We start from the raw sequence: 21428 nt of genomic DNA, 5'->3' as shown, positions 1-21428 counted from the left end.
ACATCACCACGGCCTTATTTAGGAATCTGAAAGTTTGTGAGACCGGGGAAGAACACTGAAATCTGATATGTATCCTTGCGCAGCTTTGTGGCCGCATCTCGGAGTCGGATCGGATACCTTCACTAATTGGGGTATCATAATCGCCGCATCGACTTCCCAAAAACTTTCTTCCCGGAATATAGCAGACACCGGGGAAGAAGTGCTTCGCTCCGGTCGACCACACGATCACGGAGGAGCCATTCACGCACGACCTCCATCTATCAACGCTGGCGAGCCGCTCACATTCGATAATTGTGATTGGTGTGCTCTGGAAGTAGGACACCTACTGTATCACAACTCGAGTGACAACACGTTGTGATCGATGTTTCATATTATTTAGGTATGTTTATTCATCTCTATACTCATTCTTCATGTGTGTCTTAAATAAATAATGATGCTGGAGACCATGATGGGTACCTTCGGAACATTCGGGGAAATGGGTTCCCTAGCCCAACCTGCCCGGTTCGTCCGAATCGAATCGAGCATTACCACGATTGCTTATGAAATGGTACAATTCTCAGCGAACGTACATAGAACAAGTTCGCGCGGATCTCGTCCACCACCATCTCCATCACGATGAGTTGATTCTCTCATCTCCATAGATATATTTTCCGTTTACGATCACTATATACTGCCAAGACCGTCTCCAGAGGTCATGACATCTTCATCCAGATAACTCCCGCCACCGTGATAAACTGCATCTCAGTCACTCACGAGTATTTCAACTCCCCCAGCCATCGCCCGTCCTCCCTCTCCCCATATCGGTAGGATTTCCGATTCAGCGTCAGCCTAAGTTTTGTGCTTTTTCTTTCGTGACGGACAGACGTACCATCTTATCGATCGTTTGAAATTGACGAGCAAAATTGAGTACATACAAGCGCTCCCGCTCGAGAGCAGATTCGGAGGCCCAAACGGCTGAAGTCGAAATCGCGAAGTCGGAGAGCTTCACGGACAAGGAACTCTAAATGTGTGTGAGAGAAGAATCTGTTCGGGAATTGTGGTCAGTTGATGAGGCTGCTTCGCCGGAACAGCTTCCCGGTGGACGAGTCGACAGACACTCCTGTGAGAGCCGACTCACAGAGACAATTCACTCTCGGCCAGGCCCGAGACGCGGGCCATGTGCGTAGCTATTGCGTCACTTCTGCTTGCTCCCTCTGTCTACACGATCATTTCCGCGGTCGAGAGCGTCGACCTCATGGTCATCATCTCCCATATCGTCTTCGTCTTCGATATCGTCTTCATCATCGACTTCGTCCAAGTCGTGGCGATTGAGGAGATGATGATGATGATTGTGTCTTAGAAGGTTATTGTTGTTGATGCTGTTCGTTTTGCTTTTCAGTTTTTTCCCAATGACGTTTCTCGTCGGATGCGAATCGTAATCTCCCGTCGCCTCGGAATCACTGCAATCGACGACGTTAAGCTTCTCCTCGTCGTCTTCTCCAGTGATTTCCTCGGGCTCGGATTCGCGCGGGGATTGGCTGGCAGCACGTCGCAGAAGCTCGAAGGGATTAGGAACTCCGGTTAGGCCCACGGCGCCTCTATGGATAGCCGCTAGACTGAACAATGCTTGAGGAGTGAGTCCGGCGGGGGGAGGTGTAACGCTGTGAGGTCGTCTTTTCACCGACATGTCCTCGGGTTCTGGAGATTTCCGGGCAACGAGAGCCGCCGCCGAGGAGAGCAGGTTATCGATGCTGAAGGACGCAACACCGTGACGGGGCTTCAGGCCGTGCAATCCCTGTTGGGACACCAGACGGTGAATGCTCGCGGTGACGTCCACCGAGCTGTTGCTTCCCGTGTCGTGGCTGGTCGGAGATGTGAGAACGGGGCTCGGCTCCATTTGGAATTTGAGAAGAAGCTCGGCGACGTTGAAGCCCATCGATTCGAGAAGCGCGAACGTTTCTTGCCCCACGAGTTCGGAAGCCGATTTGACAGGCGAATGACTCCAGAGCTCGTGTAACGCCTGGTGGATCGCCTCCTGCAGCGACGTCAGATTCACGCCGGGCTTGAGGCGCGCTTGCTCGAGCCGTTTTGTCTGTCTCTCGAGTTGCTTGCGGAGTTTCTTCTCTTTCTTGTCTCTTTCACGACGCTCGATCTCCTCAGGAGGAATCGGATCTCCCGAGCAGGTCTGAGGGTGAGCATTGTGCGCAGGCCGACCAGGACCCTTCTTCGTATTTTCTTTCTTCCTCCACTTGGCTCTCCTATTCTGGAACCATACCTGAAAACGTCAAGCGAAGCGATTAAGTACGTGGTCGCAAATCCGTGAATAGCACATTGGCACTGTACGGTTTAGAGCGGTCTCGATCGATAATATCACTCTCGGGCCGTAAGGTCGCGATTCCGGTCATTCCGTGACCCTCTAGATGGAGATCCGCGGGATCACAGCTCCAACGTGAAACCGTGCGGACCTGTGACGAACACCTGCTCGCCGTCGATATCAAGACTGCTTAATCAAATGGGTCCGCGACTCCCGGATCAGGAATTGTGACAATTGTCTCGAATGTCGGATGGGACGATCTTCGAAGCCGAGAACGAAATTAAACCCATCGCTGTCGTCGAGACCGACGATGCAGACGGCGGCCATGACGTGAAACACCGAATTAGCTGAATGAGAAGTTGTACGGAGTGATCAGTGGTTGCGGGAGCACTTCGAGAATCAAAGCAAGACTCGAGTATTACCCTCCGAGCGGACCTACATCCTCCAGACGCTAATCGTTGACAGTTGTCTTGATTCAGACGTCAGACGTCTCGCTACGACGATGTGTCCGAACATAAGGCACAGATCGCATTTTAATACAGGGTTCGCTGTTTTCCGACAGCAAGCCAACGAACCAGCGAACGAGTCAGTCAGCATCAGGCAGTCCGGAGGCAGGTTGTTGAAGTAAACGATTCTGGAGACGACGACAGGGTCTACCCCTCCGTTCACGGCATCAAAGTCACGGAATGCTTCGACGTTGTCACCTCATCATTTCACAATGCCGCTTGTTTCTTTCAGTCGAACGAACGGTTGATGCTCGGAGCTCTTCATTCCCTGCCCTAATGTGATTGGGGCCGCTCTTCCCGAGTAGCTGACGACACGATTTCTGCCGTACGAGCAACTGCTGAGACCTCCTCTTGAATTTCGCTTCTATAACGAACCAGTCACGGAGTTGTGACACCAGTGAATTTCTTCCGCGGTTTATTTTATTGGATCGACCTTCCTCGGCTATGAGAGGGGTCAGAAACGGTCCGGGTTCCCATGCTCGAGGAACAAGGGAATTATTCCCTTCGCCGCCTTGAAGGTAGTAGAGGACCCATGCCCGGTCCCACTTGTTCAACTCCATCAGGTGACAACATCGAATAATTTTCCGAAATGAGCCGAGCGATGACGTTCTATGTTAGTGCTGACATTCAATAACAGCTCAGGTGATTCATCCGCTCATAGGACTTCAGATGGCACGCTCGCGCGTCCTGTCGCTCGATAGTTTATCCGTCGTGGATAGCACCCGCATGTTGCCCTACAATTCCACCACACAGATGAGAGGCTATCGAGCCGATGCGTAGCAACAAACTCTCACGATGATCGAGCGAATTACGAGAGAGAACCACAGGCCGTAGGGAAACAATCATCGATCTCTTCTGGAGGGGGGGGGGGAGTCTATATGGTGTTGAGGACATTGGTCTGTTTAAAACACAGTCGGGCCTCCACATATAGAAAACTTTTGATTCGAGCGAATTCCGCCGTCGAACACCCCCCTGATGCGACCCTGGATGTTTTCAGCAGAGCTCGTGCGAAGTTCCGAGCGTGAGACTTCTATGGTTGGAAATGAGAGCGAGAAGAGGCTTCGGAGCTCTTTTTGTTTCCTGCGACGAGCTCCGAGCGGGCGGTCGCGAGCCCGTAGTGAGCATCTCTCACTCGGGCATCGAGCGCTGTCGTAACAAAGTTGAGACGTCACGTTAACGTCAATAATGATCGGCTGACGCGGGGGGTGAGTTGAGTAGTGAGTAATTACATTTGCGGGGCTCATTCTTCAGCCTGCGTTCGGACAAGGAATTACAAAGCGAGCCTCAACGGCGCTCGGAAACAGCGGACAGCCTGCGCTCCCTTAGTTAAATTCGACGTCGGATCTGTTTGATTCGTCTCACTCTGCCTGTCTGGAGCGCGCGACTAAACTTGTTGCCCCTTTAGCGCAGAAAAGCGAACAAGATATTCAGTCTGCCTGCCTGCTCGCTCGCTAGCTGTCACTCAAGGCTCAAGCTGACGTGTTTAATAACACGCTGCTCCGTTCTGAGGAGGGCGTGTATGTAGTTGTTCATCTTTTTGTTGCCTGTTCGGCTGCTTTTTGCTTCTCGTACCCTTCGGGTTTTAGGCTTGACCGCTGGCTGAGATGATCTACAGAAAGCTGCTGTCATCTCTTTTACGTGAACGGAGCCACACGTGAACGGACGTCTCAATATCCTCCAGCGAAGACAAGCGCGCTCATTGATTGAAACACACAAGCTCTCAAGGCGCACTCGCGGATTGTACAGAGATGTCAGCCAGTAATTATTATCGGAGCAGCTCTCGTTAGCAACGCTCCGACAACGAAAGCATCACTCAAGGCATCGGTCGCTCAACAAGTCTCAAGCTCCAGGCTGGTCGGTTGCGTCTCATTTGCCCAACTTGAAAGCAACCTGAGAGGGATATTAGCCATCGAGGGAGACTTCGAAAATACTAAGGTAACAAATAATGAATCAATCGATCTTCCCGCTCAGATCGTCAACTTGTATTGGAATCCTCTGACTCTTTCATCTTCCCCAGACTCAATTCGCATGATACAGAAGGGAAACTTAGGGTCAGCGGATAGATGCTGTAGCATCCCTAATCAAGTGGGCAACTCGCTCTCAAGCGGAAGAACTCTCGTTGTCTCGGGTGCAGGCTTTGAACCGAAAAAATTCGTCATCTCACTCCCTCTTCAGGTTTTGTGGATCGCTCGCGTAGATCAGGATGGAATTCAATAGGGGCAGGATGTCAAGGACCAAGTCAGGGTTGCTTTAGCCTGGAGGAGATAGGATCGCTGCTGTGAGCGCTCGATCATCTAAATACATTCTCTTTTTTTAGACGTCGAATAAGAGACCTGAGCGGAACACCTGTCGGAATCATGTTCCACACGGAAATCCTGGCGAAATAATTTTCCCTCGGGACGCGTCGGAGCGTTGTTCATGGCAAAAGTCGATTTCCCCGCGAGCGATGATCGCAGAAGTTCGTTCGATGGGAACGGAGTCTACATCTGTGCTGACCACCGTGGTCGGAACTGCCTCCACGAAATACACTCGAAGCTTGTTGCTTTTTAATTTCGAGTGGAACCGAGCAGGAACATCGTGTGAGATGTCGATTTTGCCTCCGAGTAGTTTGGGCTCTGTTTGTGATTCAATCGAGAGAGAGAGAATGAGAGCGATGAGAGGAACTGTTGACTATCGGGGATGAGTAGGTACTGGCTGCCGCGGGGATATGAGCCCGCACCGGGCTCCGTACTGTGTCATCGTGCGCCTTCGAAATGTTGACGACTTTATGGCGTGAATAGCTGGAGAGAATTATCGACGGATGGACGGCCCGCTATCTCGGCTGCATCATCTCTCGAAGAGCAGTCTCATCTTCGTTTTTCGCTGACATGCTTGTCTCTAATCGGATCCTTCTAATCATTCGTTTATTCTTATCACGTCTCGCTACGCTAGCCCAACGACGACGGAGCTAATGATGGCTGTGCATTGTGAATTCAAGAGATCGTCAATCGAAATAAGGGAGGACAACGTGTCGTCACCCACCACATTGGAGCCCCCACGATTGGATTGGCTGAGAGACTTTCACGATTTGAGCACTCGTCACGGATCTAAACGATTCCGCTCGGAGCGAGAATGGATGAGACGAATTCTTCCGTCAAGATGTCAAGATAAACTTCTTCAAAAGATTTCTGAACCACAATATGCCTGGCCGGAACTTCCCTAAAAAGTCTCGTAGCCCTAAGGTAAAGTATCGACAGAACCGTATTTACCTGAACTCTAGATTCGGTTAGGTCGAGACGCATCGCCAACGCCTCCCTCATGAAAACGTCCGGGTAGTGGGAGGCTTCGAAAGCTTTTTCAAGCTCTTCCAGTTGCCAGCCATTGAAATTTGTGCGGGTACGTCGTCGCTTCGAGTCGGCATCGCCGTTATCTGCGGATGGAAAATAAAGACGAATTAATAGGAAACAACCTTCGACGAGCATTTTTTGTGAGGTGGCTCCCCCAGTCGCCCAAATGCCCCTTACCCTATGGAGTTAACGAGGAATAATTATCGCGAACGAGAGGGACCCGGCGTCGCTCGGGGTGGCCGGGTTGTGGTCGATAATAATCGGTAGGATTAGTTTGATATCTTAATACGATTACGCTCAGCCTTAGCTCGGCTTCTCTCTTGCGAGAGTTCCCGAGTGTCGAGCGAGCTCATCGATTGGTGGCACCGGCTATCCCGCATTTCGTGGGGGCGAGGCACTTATCCACGCAAACACTCGACAGAACGAATAGCGCTCTGTCCATGGAGAATGCGAATTCATTATTTTGACGAGTGAATTATACGCTCCCATAGCTCATCGATTTGGAGCGAAGTTCCAATTACCGGACTCACTCACGGGCTCCATTTCGAAGATTTCCCCGACCACCGGAAAGGAAGCTGAGGGTGCCAGAGATGAGTGTGCGAGCACGCTCGCCAGTCTCAACTTGTGGATAGACCTCATCGGTGAACATGGGAGACTTGCGATCGTTTCCCGGCAATAGCATGGAGTTCCATGTCGATCGTAATGCGACATGTCGAACCACATCGGAGTCACTTCCTGATGGAATAATTCTGACGGCGCAGATAGATTGGATGTGCGAGTCAAGTTCCGAGCAGAGACGAATATAAAATGATGCGTCACTCTCCCGACAGCAGATCGTCACGCTAATGAACGCATCAGAAATTGTATATGATGGATAACGCGTGGAATCATTATTCCCAATGATAAGGTTCTGCGCGATCCTTCCGTGCCAAGCTCCCAAACTCGAGCTTGCCCCCATCTTCAACGAGTCTTTTGTAGATTACCAGCCCCGGCTCGGTAGAGCATTCTGTCCGCGGCTATTGAGACCGTATCAAGCCGGAGAAGCAACATCGGCGAGCTGCGTGACGGGGTTTCCGTTACTCTTTGAGAAAGCGATCGCTGGTTCAATCTAAAGCTGAGCGCAAGGAGATCGCCGCAACCGACCGCATGCGAAATCACGCCCCGACTGAGAATGGTTCATCACTAATGACTCCAAGACCGCATTTCTCTTTCCTACTCTAAACTTTACGGTCGATGATTATCACCGTTGGGCACGCAATAGAGTGCGCTCCGAGAAGTTCAGGCTCTGCGAAGTGAAAACATAGTGGAGCTAACTACGCCACGCCGCTCAAGCGACAGAAATCGAAACTTGTTCCAACCCGATCCCAGAAAGACTTCACTTCCCACAATAGAACGAGATAACGAGCTCTATTCCCTCGTCGTCTTGGCTTCATTCGGAAACTCATTAGGCTGGATAATTGATATACAAAACAGTCTAAATTACTCTTGGCAACTCCTACCGGAGCGGGATAGACTTTCTTGATTGTTTCCGAAAGTCTTCCTCGAATCCCGTCTATTTGATCGGAATCGGAAATCGGAGAGCATTCAATGGTAAGGGGAGGAAGTACGATCGGGACTCATGGGAAACCATGGAACGCCTTCGTCGATCGATAGGACTGCGGCACAATCAGCAAGGACGACGCGACGGGAGCAGTGCGATACTGTCTCTCATCCAGGAAGGTATCGTCCACATGAGGACAGAGGAGCGATTTCAAAAACGCCCGCTCAGGGCCATCGATTGGGATGCCGCGCAACACGAGATGCCCGTGATCGGCGGTGGTGCTGATGCTGCTGCTCCTCTGTGCGGCGATGCGACTCCAAGACTCATCCATCGCCGTTTTTCTGTCGCCGTAACCGTAGCAGCAGCAGCGAAGGCACCGTCTGTGCTCTGCCTGTTGTACCCGCCTCGAGCGACGTTTAAGTCCCGCCCCGTGTTCGCTGCTGCGGCTGCTCCTGCCGCCGGGTCTGCGGTGTGTGTCGATGTGTGTCGATGTGTGTCGATGTGTGTGAGCGAGCTCAGCGTGTGTACGGATCTATGCGAGTAAGCCGGGTTGGTTTCTGTCGGTGTCTCTGGCGGTTACGGCCGCGCCACGACTGCCGACGGGATGGAGTGCCGGAAAAACTACTGCCAGTCGCGCTCTCCAAGTTCTCATGAGATATCGTCGTAGCAGGTATCGCACCGCATTTATTCGGTGAGGACCAAACGAAGCCGCGCGGTTCAACGGGATTTCCGTGAGTCGATCAAACTGCTCCCTCGGTGACATGCTTCGAAGCGCAAGAAAACCGTCAATTAATTGACAGCTCTTTCAGCCTTGAGGGGATAACTTTTCTCGTCTCTTCGTCGCCGTCTCCGCTGCTCAGGCGAAGTTTATGGTGTGAGGTTGAGCTCGAACGTGTTCAAACGGTATCGGGGCTCCAGAACTCGGTATAGAGCTCAGAGCGGATCGCTCCTTGTCGACGATGATCATGTCGATACAATGAGTATAATTCGATTCCGTGAGTCGTTTCGTGTTCGATCCGGCCTAGCAGAGCTCGACCGACTGGAGGCTCGACATCGTGTTGATCGTTCCCCGCTAATTATTATCATTCCGAAGGAAAGCATGATCACAATGTTGTTTTTCCGACAGGTCATCGGTTGGAAGTTGGACATGTTCCAGACCGGCCTCTTCTCTTCCAACACACCTCCGACGGCGACGTCAGTGGAAAACCTCAGAGGGTTGGTATGTCTGCGATTGCAGTTAACCGGTCGCGAATTTGAAGAGGAGCCGGACAACCAAAAGAATCGAAACAAGGACATACGATCCAGAGCTGCGTATCTTCCGAGTATAGACACAGAAAAATCATAAGCTCTCGGTCTATCGTGCGATGCGAGCTCATGGCGTCAGTGGAATTCCGAACAAGATTTCTCCGAAATGGTGAAATAAATCATCGAACCTCGCGTTCAGTGGAGGGTGCTCGATGTCTGTAGTTGTCTCCAATGAGAGAAACAAACACCAGCATACAAAGAGAGCTTTGGTGCGATTCTTGGTGAACGCGTCTCCCCGGAGAAGAAGACCGGCCGTTAGGTTTCAAGAACGTACCGGAATCGATTGACGGTCGAGGTTCGCTGTCGAGCCAGAGGACTTTTCCCAGTTTTACGCTCTTCTTTTCTTAAGCCATACAGGCGAACCAACTCATCTGGGTCTCGAATGATGCAACGCGCGCAGATTGGGGAGCATGAATATTTGCCTACGGGAGAAATCCGGACTTCCGAAGCTTCACTTCGAAGCGGCGCGTGGAGGAGCGGATATCTCGTATTGATGTTTCGCTGACAAGAGATCTTCTGAGAAATAGCAGCCAGGGGAGCAGAGCGGGGAATGGAGCTGACGTTCGAAAATCTCGTCGCTGCGAGACCCAGATCCCCAATGGTCCGACCCCATCGCTTGATTCTACAATCGCGATAGCGTCGGCGAACGAGGACGAAGGAGGTGAAAAGAGAAACATCGATTCGTTCTCGTGTTGTCTGTGAGTGAATTATTTACGTCCAGCTCCGCCGAGTCAATGCATTCATCTCGTTCTCGACCCAGCGGACGCTTTACAGATCAAGTGTGAGCGGCAGACCAGGGCCTCATACAAAGACAAGATTCGAGGCGAATTTCCTGTGTGGATTAGGACGTAAATTCGCGTATGCCCGGTTCCCGCAAACATTATTCCCTCCACTCCCGAACACAGAATTCATGAGGAGGGGAAACTGTTTTGGAAGAAAACTGGGGTTTGGACGCGACGTCGAACGAGTAGAGTGTTCGATCGATAATAATTGTGCCTCATCTTGTTTTTTGTTGTTTTACTCGACACAAATAGAAAGCAACCGATTTTCAATCAAATGGCCGATGCTGCATGAAGAACAAGATGCGGCGATTGATCAATCGTAATGGAGCAGACTGAGCTGAGCACGACGTCGTTGTCACTGAGGGCAGCGACTGCTTCCGAATTGATAATTCAAACTCCATCTAACTCTTGTTCGGCGGTTTTGTTCGCTGCCCTATCTCTATGCTGACTGAGCAGCAGCTTGTTTTTTTTGTCTATTTGCCCGTCGATTCGATGTTGATTCGATGTCGATTGAGGACTCGGCTCTCTCGTGGAGCCGCTACGGTAGAGGCTTCAATCAATTTGTGTCCTAGATGTTCGGACTGTCGATAGAGATTCCTGTTGATACCTCTTCGGTTGTGCACGATCTTCAAGAGCTCCTCTCCACTCGACATTGAGCATATGTGTACATCGAGCTGAATATTTGGTTTGCAATCAAGGCGTGATTTCGACCCGACTGGATTTACAGTCAATAGATCTCCCCAAAGTGTCCTCCTTGCTAATTGAGGACTCAGCGTTCTAGGGAAGACGATGGAACGGAATTCGATGGGGATCCCTCTTCGCGATACAAGCGATGAGAGGCTTCCCAGGGGCAACGCTTGTTGCTCATGAAAGGAACGGCTCTCTGAATAAAGGCAGGTTTATGACTCAATCGACGCTCGCGGATATAACATCGGGATTATCACTCTATCGACGTATTGGTTCTCAAAACTCGCCTCGGGATTTAATCCAGGGTTGACCACCGGACCAGATACCCATTTTTCATGCTTGAAAAAACGCGGGGTTCCACCGAACACCTCGCAAAATGAACTTGAATCCGCCTTCAACCAGAACATTCTGCGTGGAGTCCGAGAATGAAGACGACTTCTGGTCGAGTTTATTCTCCACCACAAAGCGTTTTCCTTGATAAGCTCTCATGCTAGCAGCGATTGACACGTCTCGTAGGTCTTCACGGAACATTTGTGTGGAGACTCTGTGAGAATATCGTGAACACGAACGATCACTTCATTTTCGTGAAAGGGTGATGCTGTGACAGCAGGTGATGCCGTCTGATTTTGGATCGAACACTCGTCGGAACATCTCCATCATCATCTTTCCGACGATTTTCTTCACCGACAAGCGAAACAACCTACCGGCTCAAAGTAAATAAAGTCATTGCCGTACGAGCTCACATACGTATATGGTGACTGGTTCGGCGACAGTAGCAAGCGCCGCGTCGGCCACCGTAATCAAATATGTCGCCTGGAGTCTTCTGTCGACGAACTGAATGAAGCTTTCGTTCTGAATATTTTTCTCCGCTCTTGCGTTCTTCCCGTTCACTCGAAGCTCGAGCGAAACGATCTTAGGTCACGAACATCGCCACCGGCAGCCGTGTGGCATCAGCGTGTCTCCACGTCGACACCTCCATCGGTTAGTTCCCGAAGGAGAGAGGATATCCTATGGACACCACAATGCAATGAAAGTAGCATCTCGACTCGCACGGATATTCCGTTTCTACATCCTGGGCAGTCCTTCCTCTGCCAGGGAGCGTCGAAAATTATCACAGAACTTGAGCCGGTTCGGTCTAGATCAGATCATGTGCATTGAGATCTCCGTAGGAAAACCCTCGCGTCTCTCCTCGATTCTATGACAGATATACGTTACGAAAAAGAAATCAGAACCCAGGTACCATGGAGAATGGGTCCGTGCGTCAAATGAGAGGCGGCAATCGAACGACAACTGACAGGTTGGCGACTTCTGAGAGTTTTTCGGGTAATTGAATCGCCTCCGCAAACCCTCAGGAGACGGGCATCACCCGACAGAAGTTCCGACTCCACGAATCAGCCTCCTCACAAACGTTTCAAAAATGATCCTAGTCCGGCCTCATCGAAGAAAATACCGGATACAGGAGTGCATGCAGTTTGCTTGGATGGCTAGCCAATTGACTGACTGACCGAAAGAGCGGCTGACTCGGCGACTGGCAGTCACCGAGCTCCCTCAAATGATAGACCGGCACGGCGTTCATTATTGATATCAGCCCGACTCTCTTCCGCGATTCCGCCGAGGGATTCTGTGTACAAGCTGTGGCGAAGACTATTAAAATAATTAAACCGCAATTTTCTGCTGGCTGCCGGTGTTTACTCTTGTCGTTGCGTCCCCCTGTTGTCGTTCGGCTGTTATGCTGCTACCGCTGCCGCCACCGCTGTAGCTACTGTATGTATTCGCTAGACGGATAGCAGCAACGCAGTGTGGATTTTACGGGAGACAAATTTATCATCCCCTGTCTACCTGGGGTTCTGCTTTGGCGGCCTCTGTCGGACGTACGCTCTGAACTGAAACTACTTAGAACTTCGACTTCGCGCCGCCGACATCGACGGACAACCGACACCCTAATTAGCTTCATGAACAAAAAAGGCCACCACTGCCGAGAGGTTTTCCGCTGCTTTCAGTGTTTCACCGCCCGTAGATAGCTTCAGTACGGAGTTTCTCTGACATACTCAATCCCCGCTTCAGCGAGTATGGTAAGTCACTTTGTTTAGCAGTTATCAATCGATGCGAAGTTCCTCCTATGGAACCATCGTCGAGCATAGGCTGTGGAGGAGCTCAAAAATACGCCTCCAATTGCGTATGGCATAGCTTGATGACCTCTTTTCGCGCACATGTCCAGCAAAGAGATTTCCCGATGGCTTACTGGAAATTCTTCCGCATAGGAATAGTTTCGGAAGGGAAACAGACCCTCAGATTCTAACCGAGCTCGCAGCGGTGGAGTATTTGCGATCAAGTCCGATAGTGAACTCACTCCCGTGATTTTCGCGAGCGATTTCCAGGGAGTGAGCAGCCTCTGCGAGGCCCCGGAATCCCGTGTCGATAGCGAACGCAGAGTACTCTGACCCAGGAGAAAATTATAACGCGCCACAGGGAACGAAGAGAAAACACGAATGCCTTCGACCGCACCAATTAAAGACGCATCAATCGGACTCTGAGTATTCCTGTCGACGAGGAGATAATCGTCCCGGATCAATCACGAGACCCTCGCATGGCGCTTGGATCATCACATCGCATCGAGCTCTCATCTGTCTGTTTGTCAGGCGGCTCCATGGCCGGTCGCTTGGCCGGCCGGCCGGCCTTCTCGCACAGCAATACCAGGCTCTCGTTTCTTGTTTCGCTCTCCTCGGCACCTGATTAAGACATCCGCGCGTTCACGAATAGCAGAAAGCGAATCGTTGTAATTTTTTCCTGATGGGTCCAATAGTCATGCGGGAGAGAGGGACGAATAGACTTTTCGTACCACAGAGACAACATTGCCGGTTGATCGAGTTGCCTCGCTCGTTCACTTCGACCGGTACTTCCCCGGAGCCTATTTGTCTGTTTACACTAAGGCCGTCACTATTCCAGTGTTGCGGTGAGCCGTGCCTTGTTCTCTTTTGCATCATCCATCAGAACGATATTGAAATGAATTTATTATTAAAAAGATCTCATTCGCGGTCGGCTCTATCCAATTGGGTCGATATTCGTGTCTCGTTTCGACATCCGTCCAGATAGGTACCCAGCCTTTTATTGGGCTCGCGCTCGAGAGCGAAATAGACATAAAAACAGAGACCGAACAGAGGCAAGCCTCCAAACCCGCCTGAAAGTCTGGAGCCTAATACGAATTCGCGAAAACGGGTTCCGTCTCCCGCGCGTCGACGATGACGCCCTGTGCCGAAGAGTCGATCGGGTTCTCTAGTAGAGTGATCTTCGATTCTCGAATTTCCATTCAGAGGACTTCGAGAACAAACTCGGCCTCTCGAGCCGATGAGCCCGAATGAGAGAGCGACCTTTGCCCTCGCTCGGAGCGCGGGAAACCCCGTCAGCGATGCAGTTGCTTGATGAGCTCTGACAAACGATGAGCATAATGCGATGCTGATACATCCCGCTAAGTTAGTAACCAGCAGGCAACAGCAGCCGTAGGAGCTGTTATACGAAAATGGTCCTAGGTCTGAATAGACGCTGACAAAACTCCATCGCGTGCCTCAATACAATCATATGGCGTGCGGGGAGACCAACTGCAACCGTTGAGAAGCTTCTACAAAGCAGATGTCGGACCGTGCAGAAATAGAAGTGTCTTTTTGTCTTCCCTCTCTTCACGGCAGGAGAAGCGCTTCCATTGCGTGGATACGCTCGCCTGGAATCCGAGGTGGGCGTTTCGGGAATCATCTTTCCTCGCGGAGCCGAATTAAGCTCAGGCTCCTTACGATCGGGAGACTATCGAAGGCGGAAAATATTCATACGAATGAATTCCTTCTGATCTCGTCGTCCTCCTCGTTCCTTCAGAGCCCTGCATTCCAACATCTCATCGTTTCGATGGCTGCCCCGACATCTGGAGGGGTCTCCATTCGCTCGCAAACATACCGACGTGTAGCAGGATCTTCGATCGCATTCAAACCCTACCTAAGCTCAACCTAAGCCAAAGGTCCGTGGAATGAAATGGTAATTTTTTCGGCGGATCTATACTCACATCTATCCGGGTCGTCGATGTCTGAGGTGTCCTCATGGTCAGATGAGTCTCTCCGAGCTGGAAGTGGGTTGAAATTATATTATTTAAATGAATTGGAATACGCAATATTGACAGGAACGCCTAGAGCTTATATCTCGGTGTCTAAGTCGTTCTAATTGATCACATAGCAAGCTTTCGACGCGTAAAGCAATCGAGTCGAGACCCCGAAACCGTGTATGTCGTTCAATCCCCTCCCACCGGTCTTCAAACAGGCAGTTGGTTGAGCTTCAGACATGACAAGCTATATTTATCGTAATAGTTAGTCGACATCCAGGCCTGCGAGGAATGGAGGGACAGACGTTTCCGAACGAGAAGGGATTGAATCAGATGGCCATGTGAGCAATAACTATATGTATAATGAAGCGAAACTAAACAAAAGTCCATTAGATCAACAATCCGACGACACCTTGACTCGGAGTCGGATCTGTGAGACTAGTACACGTCATGCATAGATCGCGGAGCGTTCATAATTCAAAACGTCTAAGCGACAGTTGGAATCGCAGCCTCAGCCGGCTTGTAGTGGGCGCTGCGAGGTCGAAAGGTGTGCCGGGGACCGGGAAGGCGGACGAACCTTACGAAAAAAAACATCGAGGGGAGCCCACCCCAGGGATTTCCTCACTTAGCGTCGCAAGCAAGCGGTAGAAACGGTGTCCCAACGCACATCGAATAAGACACAAGAGACTGCCCCGTCGTCGGTCGAAACAAGCCGAATCACAGGTCTACAGAGTTGTCGACACCTACATGGTGGAGCTTCTCACAAATAATAGCGTGAGGGAAGAAGGACAGTCCAGTTGTCATCCGCCGAGCACCGTCAGTCTGAGCTAAGACTCGGGACAGGGAATTAACGGACGAAGAATATGAGAGGAAGAAAAATCTACGACCTGACCGATTGTGGGCTATTCTGATCTCGAATCCTCCGGAATCGTCTTTCGGGAAGGCTCGGTAAACCTCTCTTTTAGGAGGAAAACAACTCGATATCTCTGTGGAGCTCGTCCGTTAAATAGCAGTCACCCACCGAGTGACGCTGCAAAATAAAATCGCTCCCCTTCAGGTGCTCCAGACTACATACTAATGCTCCGATCGCTTGGTGTTCAACGTTGGTTGACTCTTAAATTCGCTTTTTGCTGTCGCTCCAGTCAGCTTCTCGCTAGCCCGGTCGCTCGTTCGTTCGCTCACTTGCTCGTCCATATAAATCCCTCCCGAAAAGGCTTTTTTCTATGGGGTGTCATGACGCCATTAGAGGAGAATATCCCGTCGGGAAATTTCGATAGCGCTACGCGGCTCATGTCACGGGGATCGTTTGACATCAACTGTCTCCAACGACGAGTACACTCAACCGATAGTACGTGACGTGAGGACGTCCGCTACTGACGTCGCTAACATTCAGTCCCTTTCGATCGGAGAGGCCTCGGGAGCGTTGCACAGAACGCGTCGCACGACCGAGAGTGCAGTTGGGAAAAGCGCGCCAAACATGAATTCAAAATTTGTTTCACTTTGCACGATCCGCTCTCGGTGTGTGGAGATGGATGACTTTCGATGCAATCTCTCTAAACTGGTTACAACTCCCAGCCTTAGATCGAGGTCGACCAACTCGGGCTCACACCGAAAAGCGTCGCTTTTTCAGCCCAACTCCACTGTCGTCGAGAACACCGCTAAGAATCCAAAGCTCAGGACGCGTCTTTTGTTCTTGACACGACTCGAGATATTCGTTTGGGATTCGAGTGTTCTTCTGTTGGAGCTTCCATCAATCGTGATCGTCCCTCTTGGCGGTAAGCGTTCGACAGATTGGCAGTCATATGTGCGAGGTTGGAGGTACATAGAAGGCGTGCGTTTCTCCATTTATTCAGCAAACCTTCGCCCGACAAGGTTTTTGTAACGTGAGTGCATCGTTCACGTGTCCATCATGCTCTGAGCTATGCTCCAGATCCGCCGACTCCGGAAATTCAACCTGCATCTCCCGGGAAGGTTTGAGCATACTGGAGCTGATTCGAAGTCCTAAATCAATCGTCCGCCGGATCTTCTCATGTGAAGCTTGCCCAAGTAGATGACAGAGTCTTTCTTCCGCAGTTTGCGGACAAAGTGAATTTTTGAGCGCTTCATCGGCGCACTCGTTGATGAGGAGGTTTGCCCCGAACAAACAGCGGCGACCGCAGCGAAATTAGACCTTTCACTCCACGCAACGTATACTTAGGCTTGATTGATTGACCACGAAAGATGCATCCGAATTAATGGATTTTCATGATATATCGGCGGAAAGCTCGAGGGGAGAGCTGGGGACGGATTTTTCCCCAAGTAATCCTTTATTATCCAGAGGAACGGTTTCGATGGAAAACCTCGAAGGTGAGGTTGGTAGATCGGAAGGTGACTCGAAGCGTCCCGAAGTTGGTCCTCCTAAGCGTTGATGGTCTACTGCGGGTGCTAGGGATGTCGTTGACTGTCGCGTCGGCAACAGCAGCTGTGTGAAACCGAGCGCCCGCATTAGGCCGTCATCATTACGGTTGGGAGCCTGAACAGCCCCGTTCATGGACAGATCCCTAGGTTGTTGTGTGTTGGTGCTTCTGCCGCCGCCGTCGCTATCACAATCATCACTATATCATCTCAAAAGTCGTCACTGCCAACTTCCTCCTCCGGCAGAAAGTCTGTCGCTCGGCTTTCTTCCGGCGAGAACGCGCGTCTTCGATGTCAAAACGGGAAGTGTATGTATCATCCCGTGGAATTAGGAGTTCTCCTTCCCCTTGTCTTCGCCGTCAACTCCGAGCATTGCATTCATTCGGATCCCCACCCTATCGCCGAGAAAGAACAGAGAAATTATGATGGACCGTCCGGGTCTTCTTGGAATGGAATTCGTCGATATCCGAAAGAGGTCACACGTGTGAGTAAAACGATCGGACGGAGGAAAATCTCTGTTCGGTCGGAGCCCTGCATTCAAACATCTCATCGTTTCGTTTGTTCGGCTGTCAGTCCTGTGCGTCAGACAGTTGCCGACTGACGACGGTTCGAGCAATTATTTGACACCGCGAAGTGTGAACTATCAAACTGCGCTCGGCAGGCAGGCCAGTCGGCTCGGCGGCCGACCGGTCCTCCGAAGGGACAGCAGTAGACATTTTCAGTTTACGCACCACTGACACACCTATTGGATAATAGCGATGGATATACACTCTCAACTCGACTACCTACGATGACAACGATACGGCGATAATGGAGCTTCACGAGCCACTTAGTGACAACAAGCAGACCTGGGAGCCGAGGGACGTCACGAAGAAAAAACGACGATTCGTCAAACAGATGGAATCATCGGGTTGCTCTGCGGAACGAGTCGGTATAAGTTTCACTTTGGGCCGCCAATGACCATATGTTGAGCGGAATAATATTTTTTCTGGATGTTGCAGTCTCCGCGGAGCTCGCAACGATTTCCGCGTCGTCGGTGAGTTCACGGAGACCTTCCAAGTGTTTGCGCTAACTGAAACGATGAGCCACTCGGATTGGTGCTGATCGTGGACGTAACGCGTGACGGCGTTCCGATCCCACTCGCGGGATAATCATTGACGCATGTTTCATTCCGATTCGCAGTTACCGATTGCATGGATGACGCGCAGATGTGAACCGATACTTGGCAAGCCTCTTCGACAAAGCGCGAGATCGAGGCGCCCGCGAACTCGCTCGCTAATCAAGCGGATGTTAAGACTCAGTCCGGGTGCTTTATTGAATACACGTACACTTATCTGGCTTAGTATTCCGAGCTGTTTCCCGCAGCAGCCCCTGCTACGGATGATGGAAACGCGGCCTACTTATCGGGAAATTGATTTCGATTTCCGCCTCATTCGGTCGGCAGTGCCGTGTCGCTGCGATGTTCGGGGGCAGCTGATTCTGCCACGCAAAGCTCGGGTCCTGTATCCGTTTCATTCCATTAGCAGGTTTCGAGCTAATAATTCGCGAATCGGAAACGAATGTCCGCTTCAACGACCATTAGTGACCGACTTGTATAAGTGATATACATACACGCTCGATTGATATCCGCACTCCCTAGTAGAATACTTCGGGTAGCCTTGTCTCCGACTTATGGCTCATACGGCAATACGATCCCCTCCGAAAAGGAAGTCTCCCGGAAGTCTCCACGTGTATACTTTCGATATGGCACGCGAAGTACTGACGGGCATTTCGCCGAAATTCAAGTTCCCCAGTCTTTTTACAGACAAACGAAAATTGAGGAGTTGGACTCATCTCGGACTTGGACGAACACAGCTCGAGCCCAATGGAATTTTCAGAATAAGACTGAATGAGCCTTCCGGGTACATCATTCATAGAGGACGAAGCAACGGATTCGTGAGTGTTGACCCGTTGTGCTACCACGCCGTGTTTTGGGAACGGAATAGGAAAACTTCCGGCAGAACCTCCCGTCCCCCCTCGATGGATGATGACCACTCATTTCACTCATGGACGGTAGAAACCTTCCAGGTCAGGAGCGGGAACCAATCACCATCCGGATTGCTCTGGGGTAATATGCACCACACGAGCCTCATTACGATTCATCGAGCTTTGGGAAATTGGGAAATCAGAGGCCGGCTGTTGGTTCTAAGAGCGCCAGCGAGTTCAGCCGGCTCTCCGCGAGACCGCGAGCATCGAGTCCTGGGAAAGGTCTGCCCGGATCTTGAAATGCTCGAAGCAGATCAAAAGTCTCGAGAATCGTAAAAATCATCCATAGGTGCGGGGCCTATTTGAAGGCTCCGACATACAGCGATTCGAATGAAGATCCGTATTTTTTTCCGAATCGTCCTGGAGTCAATCCGATTCCAGCTCTGTGACGAGCTCCAATCGAGACTCTCGGCTGGGATTTCAGAAAATCGCGGAAATCCTCCACTTGATCGGATCGCTCTCGGAGAGTCTCGATCAGTGGTTTCCGTTGGTTTGAGCCCCGGTCAATCGGATCCTCCGCCTATTCGGATCGAAATTGCCTGGTCCCGATGTGTTCCTATCAAGCGCAGCTCACTGTATTCGGGAGCAATCTCTCGTAAAGCTACAGAAAGCTTCACGACAAGCCGCGGTTCCCGCAACGATGTCGAGTTCCTCATCGGAACTCCCACCGCCGGAATCAATCCCTCCGCGAATATTCTTGAGCTATGATCCAGAATCCAGACCGGAAGCTCCTTCCGGAGGTCGCCGGAAAGGAGAAGCAAATGCTTATCGAAAAACATACCTTTACTATTGTACAGGAGGCCTTCGATTGAGTAGGGACTCGCGTGATGAGAATGGTTATTGTTCAAACTGTTGCTGTTTATAAGGTTGTTGTTACTGCTGCTGTTGTTGTTGTTGTTGTTCCCGTTATTGCTATTGTGGTTGCCCGTATGTTGAACACTATTTGCTGGGGATCCAAGCGCCGTCGCCGAATTCTGCAGCTCGGTTTGCTGCGCGACCGCTAACGAGGTGAGGTTGGAGAGCGACGCAGCATTTGCAGCGGCTGCGTTTTGCAATGCCTGCTGAAGTGCAGCGACGTACGATAGAGCGGGCACTGGAACACTGCTGTATGGAGGCATGGGTGCCCCAAATGCAGCGTAGGGTGACATTGGAACACGAGGCTCACTTCCCGGACCCAGCTTGCCTGCGGGATGTAGCACCTAGTTCCACTGAGAACGCGATCTTGTTCACTTGTATGTTCTTGTCAAACACTTTCCTCGACTCTCCCGACGACGACGACCGACGTGCAGAAGGGTGCCGCCACTCGTTGCCGCCCGCAACGCGTTTCTATAGGAACTTTGGCTGGGATCCTCTCGAACTTCTAGATGTTTGTGTTGCTTCCTCCTCTTCTTCACCGCGAAGAAGTTCCCCACAGAACCATCGGGGGAGCAGTCGGCTGGACGAAAGCGTGCACCATCGAGCCGAACCACAATCGGCCAACACTTGAACACAATCAGACACAAATCTCAGATGACACGACACTCCGATGAAACAACAACTTCGTCTACTCGACCAGTGCTCGCTGCGCTTCTGGCCCTGATCGTGCCCGTGCGGTGGAGACCATTCGCGTTGACCACACAATTCAGATTGTTTCTCTAGTTCTGTGCTGGCGTCGAATTGCTGTATTGAATCGCAGTTGGTTGGACGAACGAGGCGGAGTCTGGGGCGGGTTCGGGCGGACTCTGGGAGAGAGCTCCGCTATGGCTCGTCGGAGAGGGTCGACTGTCGGCGGCTAAGCAGCTTTGCCTTGCTCCTCGCTGCTATCTCCTGCTTGCTCCCTTGCTTGCTTTGTCGCTCGCTCGCTCGCTCTCAGAGGAGCTTCCTCTAATTATTATCACTACCAACCAACCGCCGCCGGCGCGGCAGCGGCCCCCAATGCCGCCCGTAAAGCTGGCGTTAGATAAGCGCCGCTGCACGAGCCTCAGCTCGTTTGCTACGTCATCGTGTACGCCAATGAGATGCCGGATTCGTACGGACGATGTACGTAGCTCTCATACATATTTCCTCGAGCGAGCCCGGGAGGCTCGATAATTCGGGTCCCGGGTCGTCTCCCGTAGATGCTGTCGATCCCGGGCCCAGCTTCCCAGAGATCTGGGCTCATACCCCATCTTCCACATGGAAAACACATATACGTATTTGATATACGGGAAACTCATCAGGATGGTTTCGGTGGCGAGGACAAATATTATCTCGAAGAGGAAGTTGCAAATTGAGAACAGAGACTTGTTGAACTATTCGTTAAGATCAGCGCTGCTGAGATCACCATCATTGATGGAAGCGCTCGCGCGCGGTCGACGGAGACTCCGGCCAATGGAAACTTTGGCGAAAAGGGCAAAAATGAAAATTGACGGCTAAACCCATCGCTGCGGGGCAGATGTGAAGCACGAGCACAGAACCGAAGGGAACAGCGAAGTTTGGTTAACGGGAAGCGCGGGACGGGAGAGAAAAAC

The 21428-nt window shown here is 51.3% G+C and overlaps 1 protein-coding gene across 1 annotated transcript; it reads right to left on the bottom strand.

Annotated features, from left to right (window-relative positions):
* Positions 1-1174: 1174 nt before the first annotated feature.
* LOC100900460 (uncharacterized transcriptional regulatory protein YLR278C-like) lies at positions 1175-20087 on the bottom strand. The gene is made up of 4 exons (XM_018640398.2): positions 19721-20087; positions 14488-14562; positions 6048-6208; positions 1175-2254 (listed from the first exon to the last, which is right to left on the bottom strand). The coding sequence occupies exons 1-4, from the start codon at positions 20085-20087 to the stop codon at positions 1175-1177; spliced, it is 1683 nt and encodes a 560-aa protein (XP_018495914.2).
* Between the last annotated feature and the right edge of the window lie 1341 nt (positions 20088-21428).

This window comes from Galendromus occidentalis, unplaced genomic scaffold, assembly GCF_000255335.2.
Source record: "Galendromus occidentalis unplaced genomic scaffold, Mocc_1.1 scf7180000077484, whole genome shotgun sequence".
Taxonomy (NCBI): Eukaryota; Metazoa; Arthropoda; class Arachnida; order Mesostigmata; family Phytoseiidae; genus Galendromus; species Galendromus occidentalis.
The sequence above is the reverse complement of the archived record's forward strand: the minus strand, read 5'-3'. Positions and strand labels throughout refer to the sequence as shown.

Excerpts from the sequence above, each read along its gene's own strand:
- LOC100900460 (XM_018640398.2), bottom strand. The coding sequence starts at position 20,087 with ATGTCACCCTACGCTGCATTTGGGGCACCCATGCCTCCATACAGCAGT. Across the intron at positions 6,209-14,487 it reads CATCGACGACCCGGATAGAT|ATAACGGCGATGCCGACTCG; the intron begins GTGAGTATAGAT and ends TTCCATCCGCAG. Across the intron at positions 2,255-6,047 it reads TAACCGAATCTAGAGTTCAG|GTATGGTTCCAGAATAGGAG; the intron begins GTAAATACGGTT and ends TGACGTTTTCAG.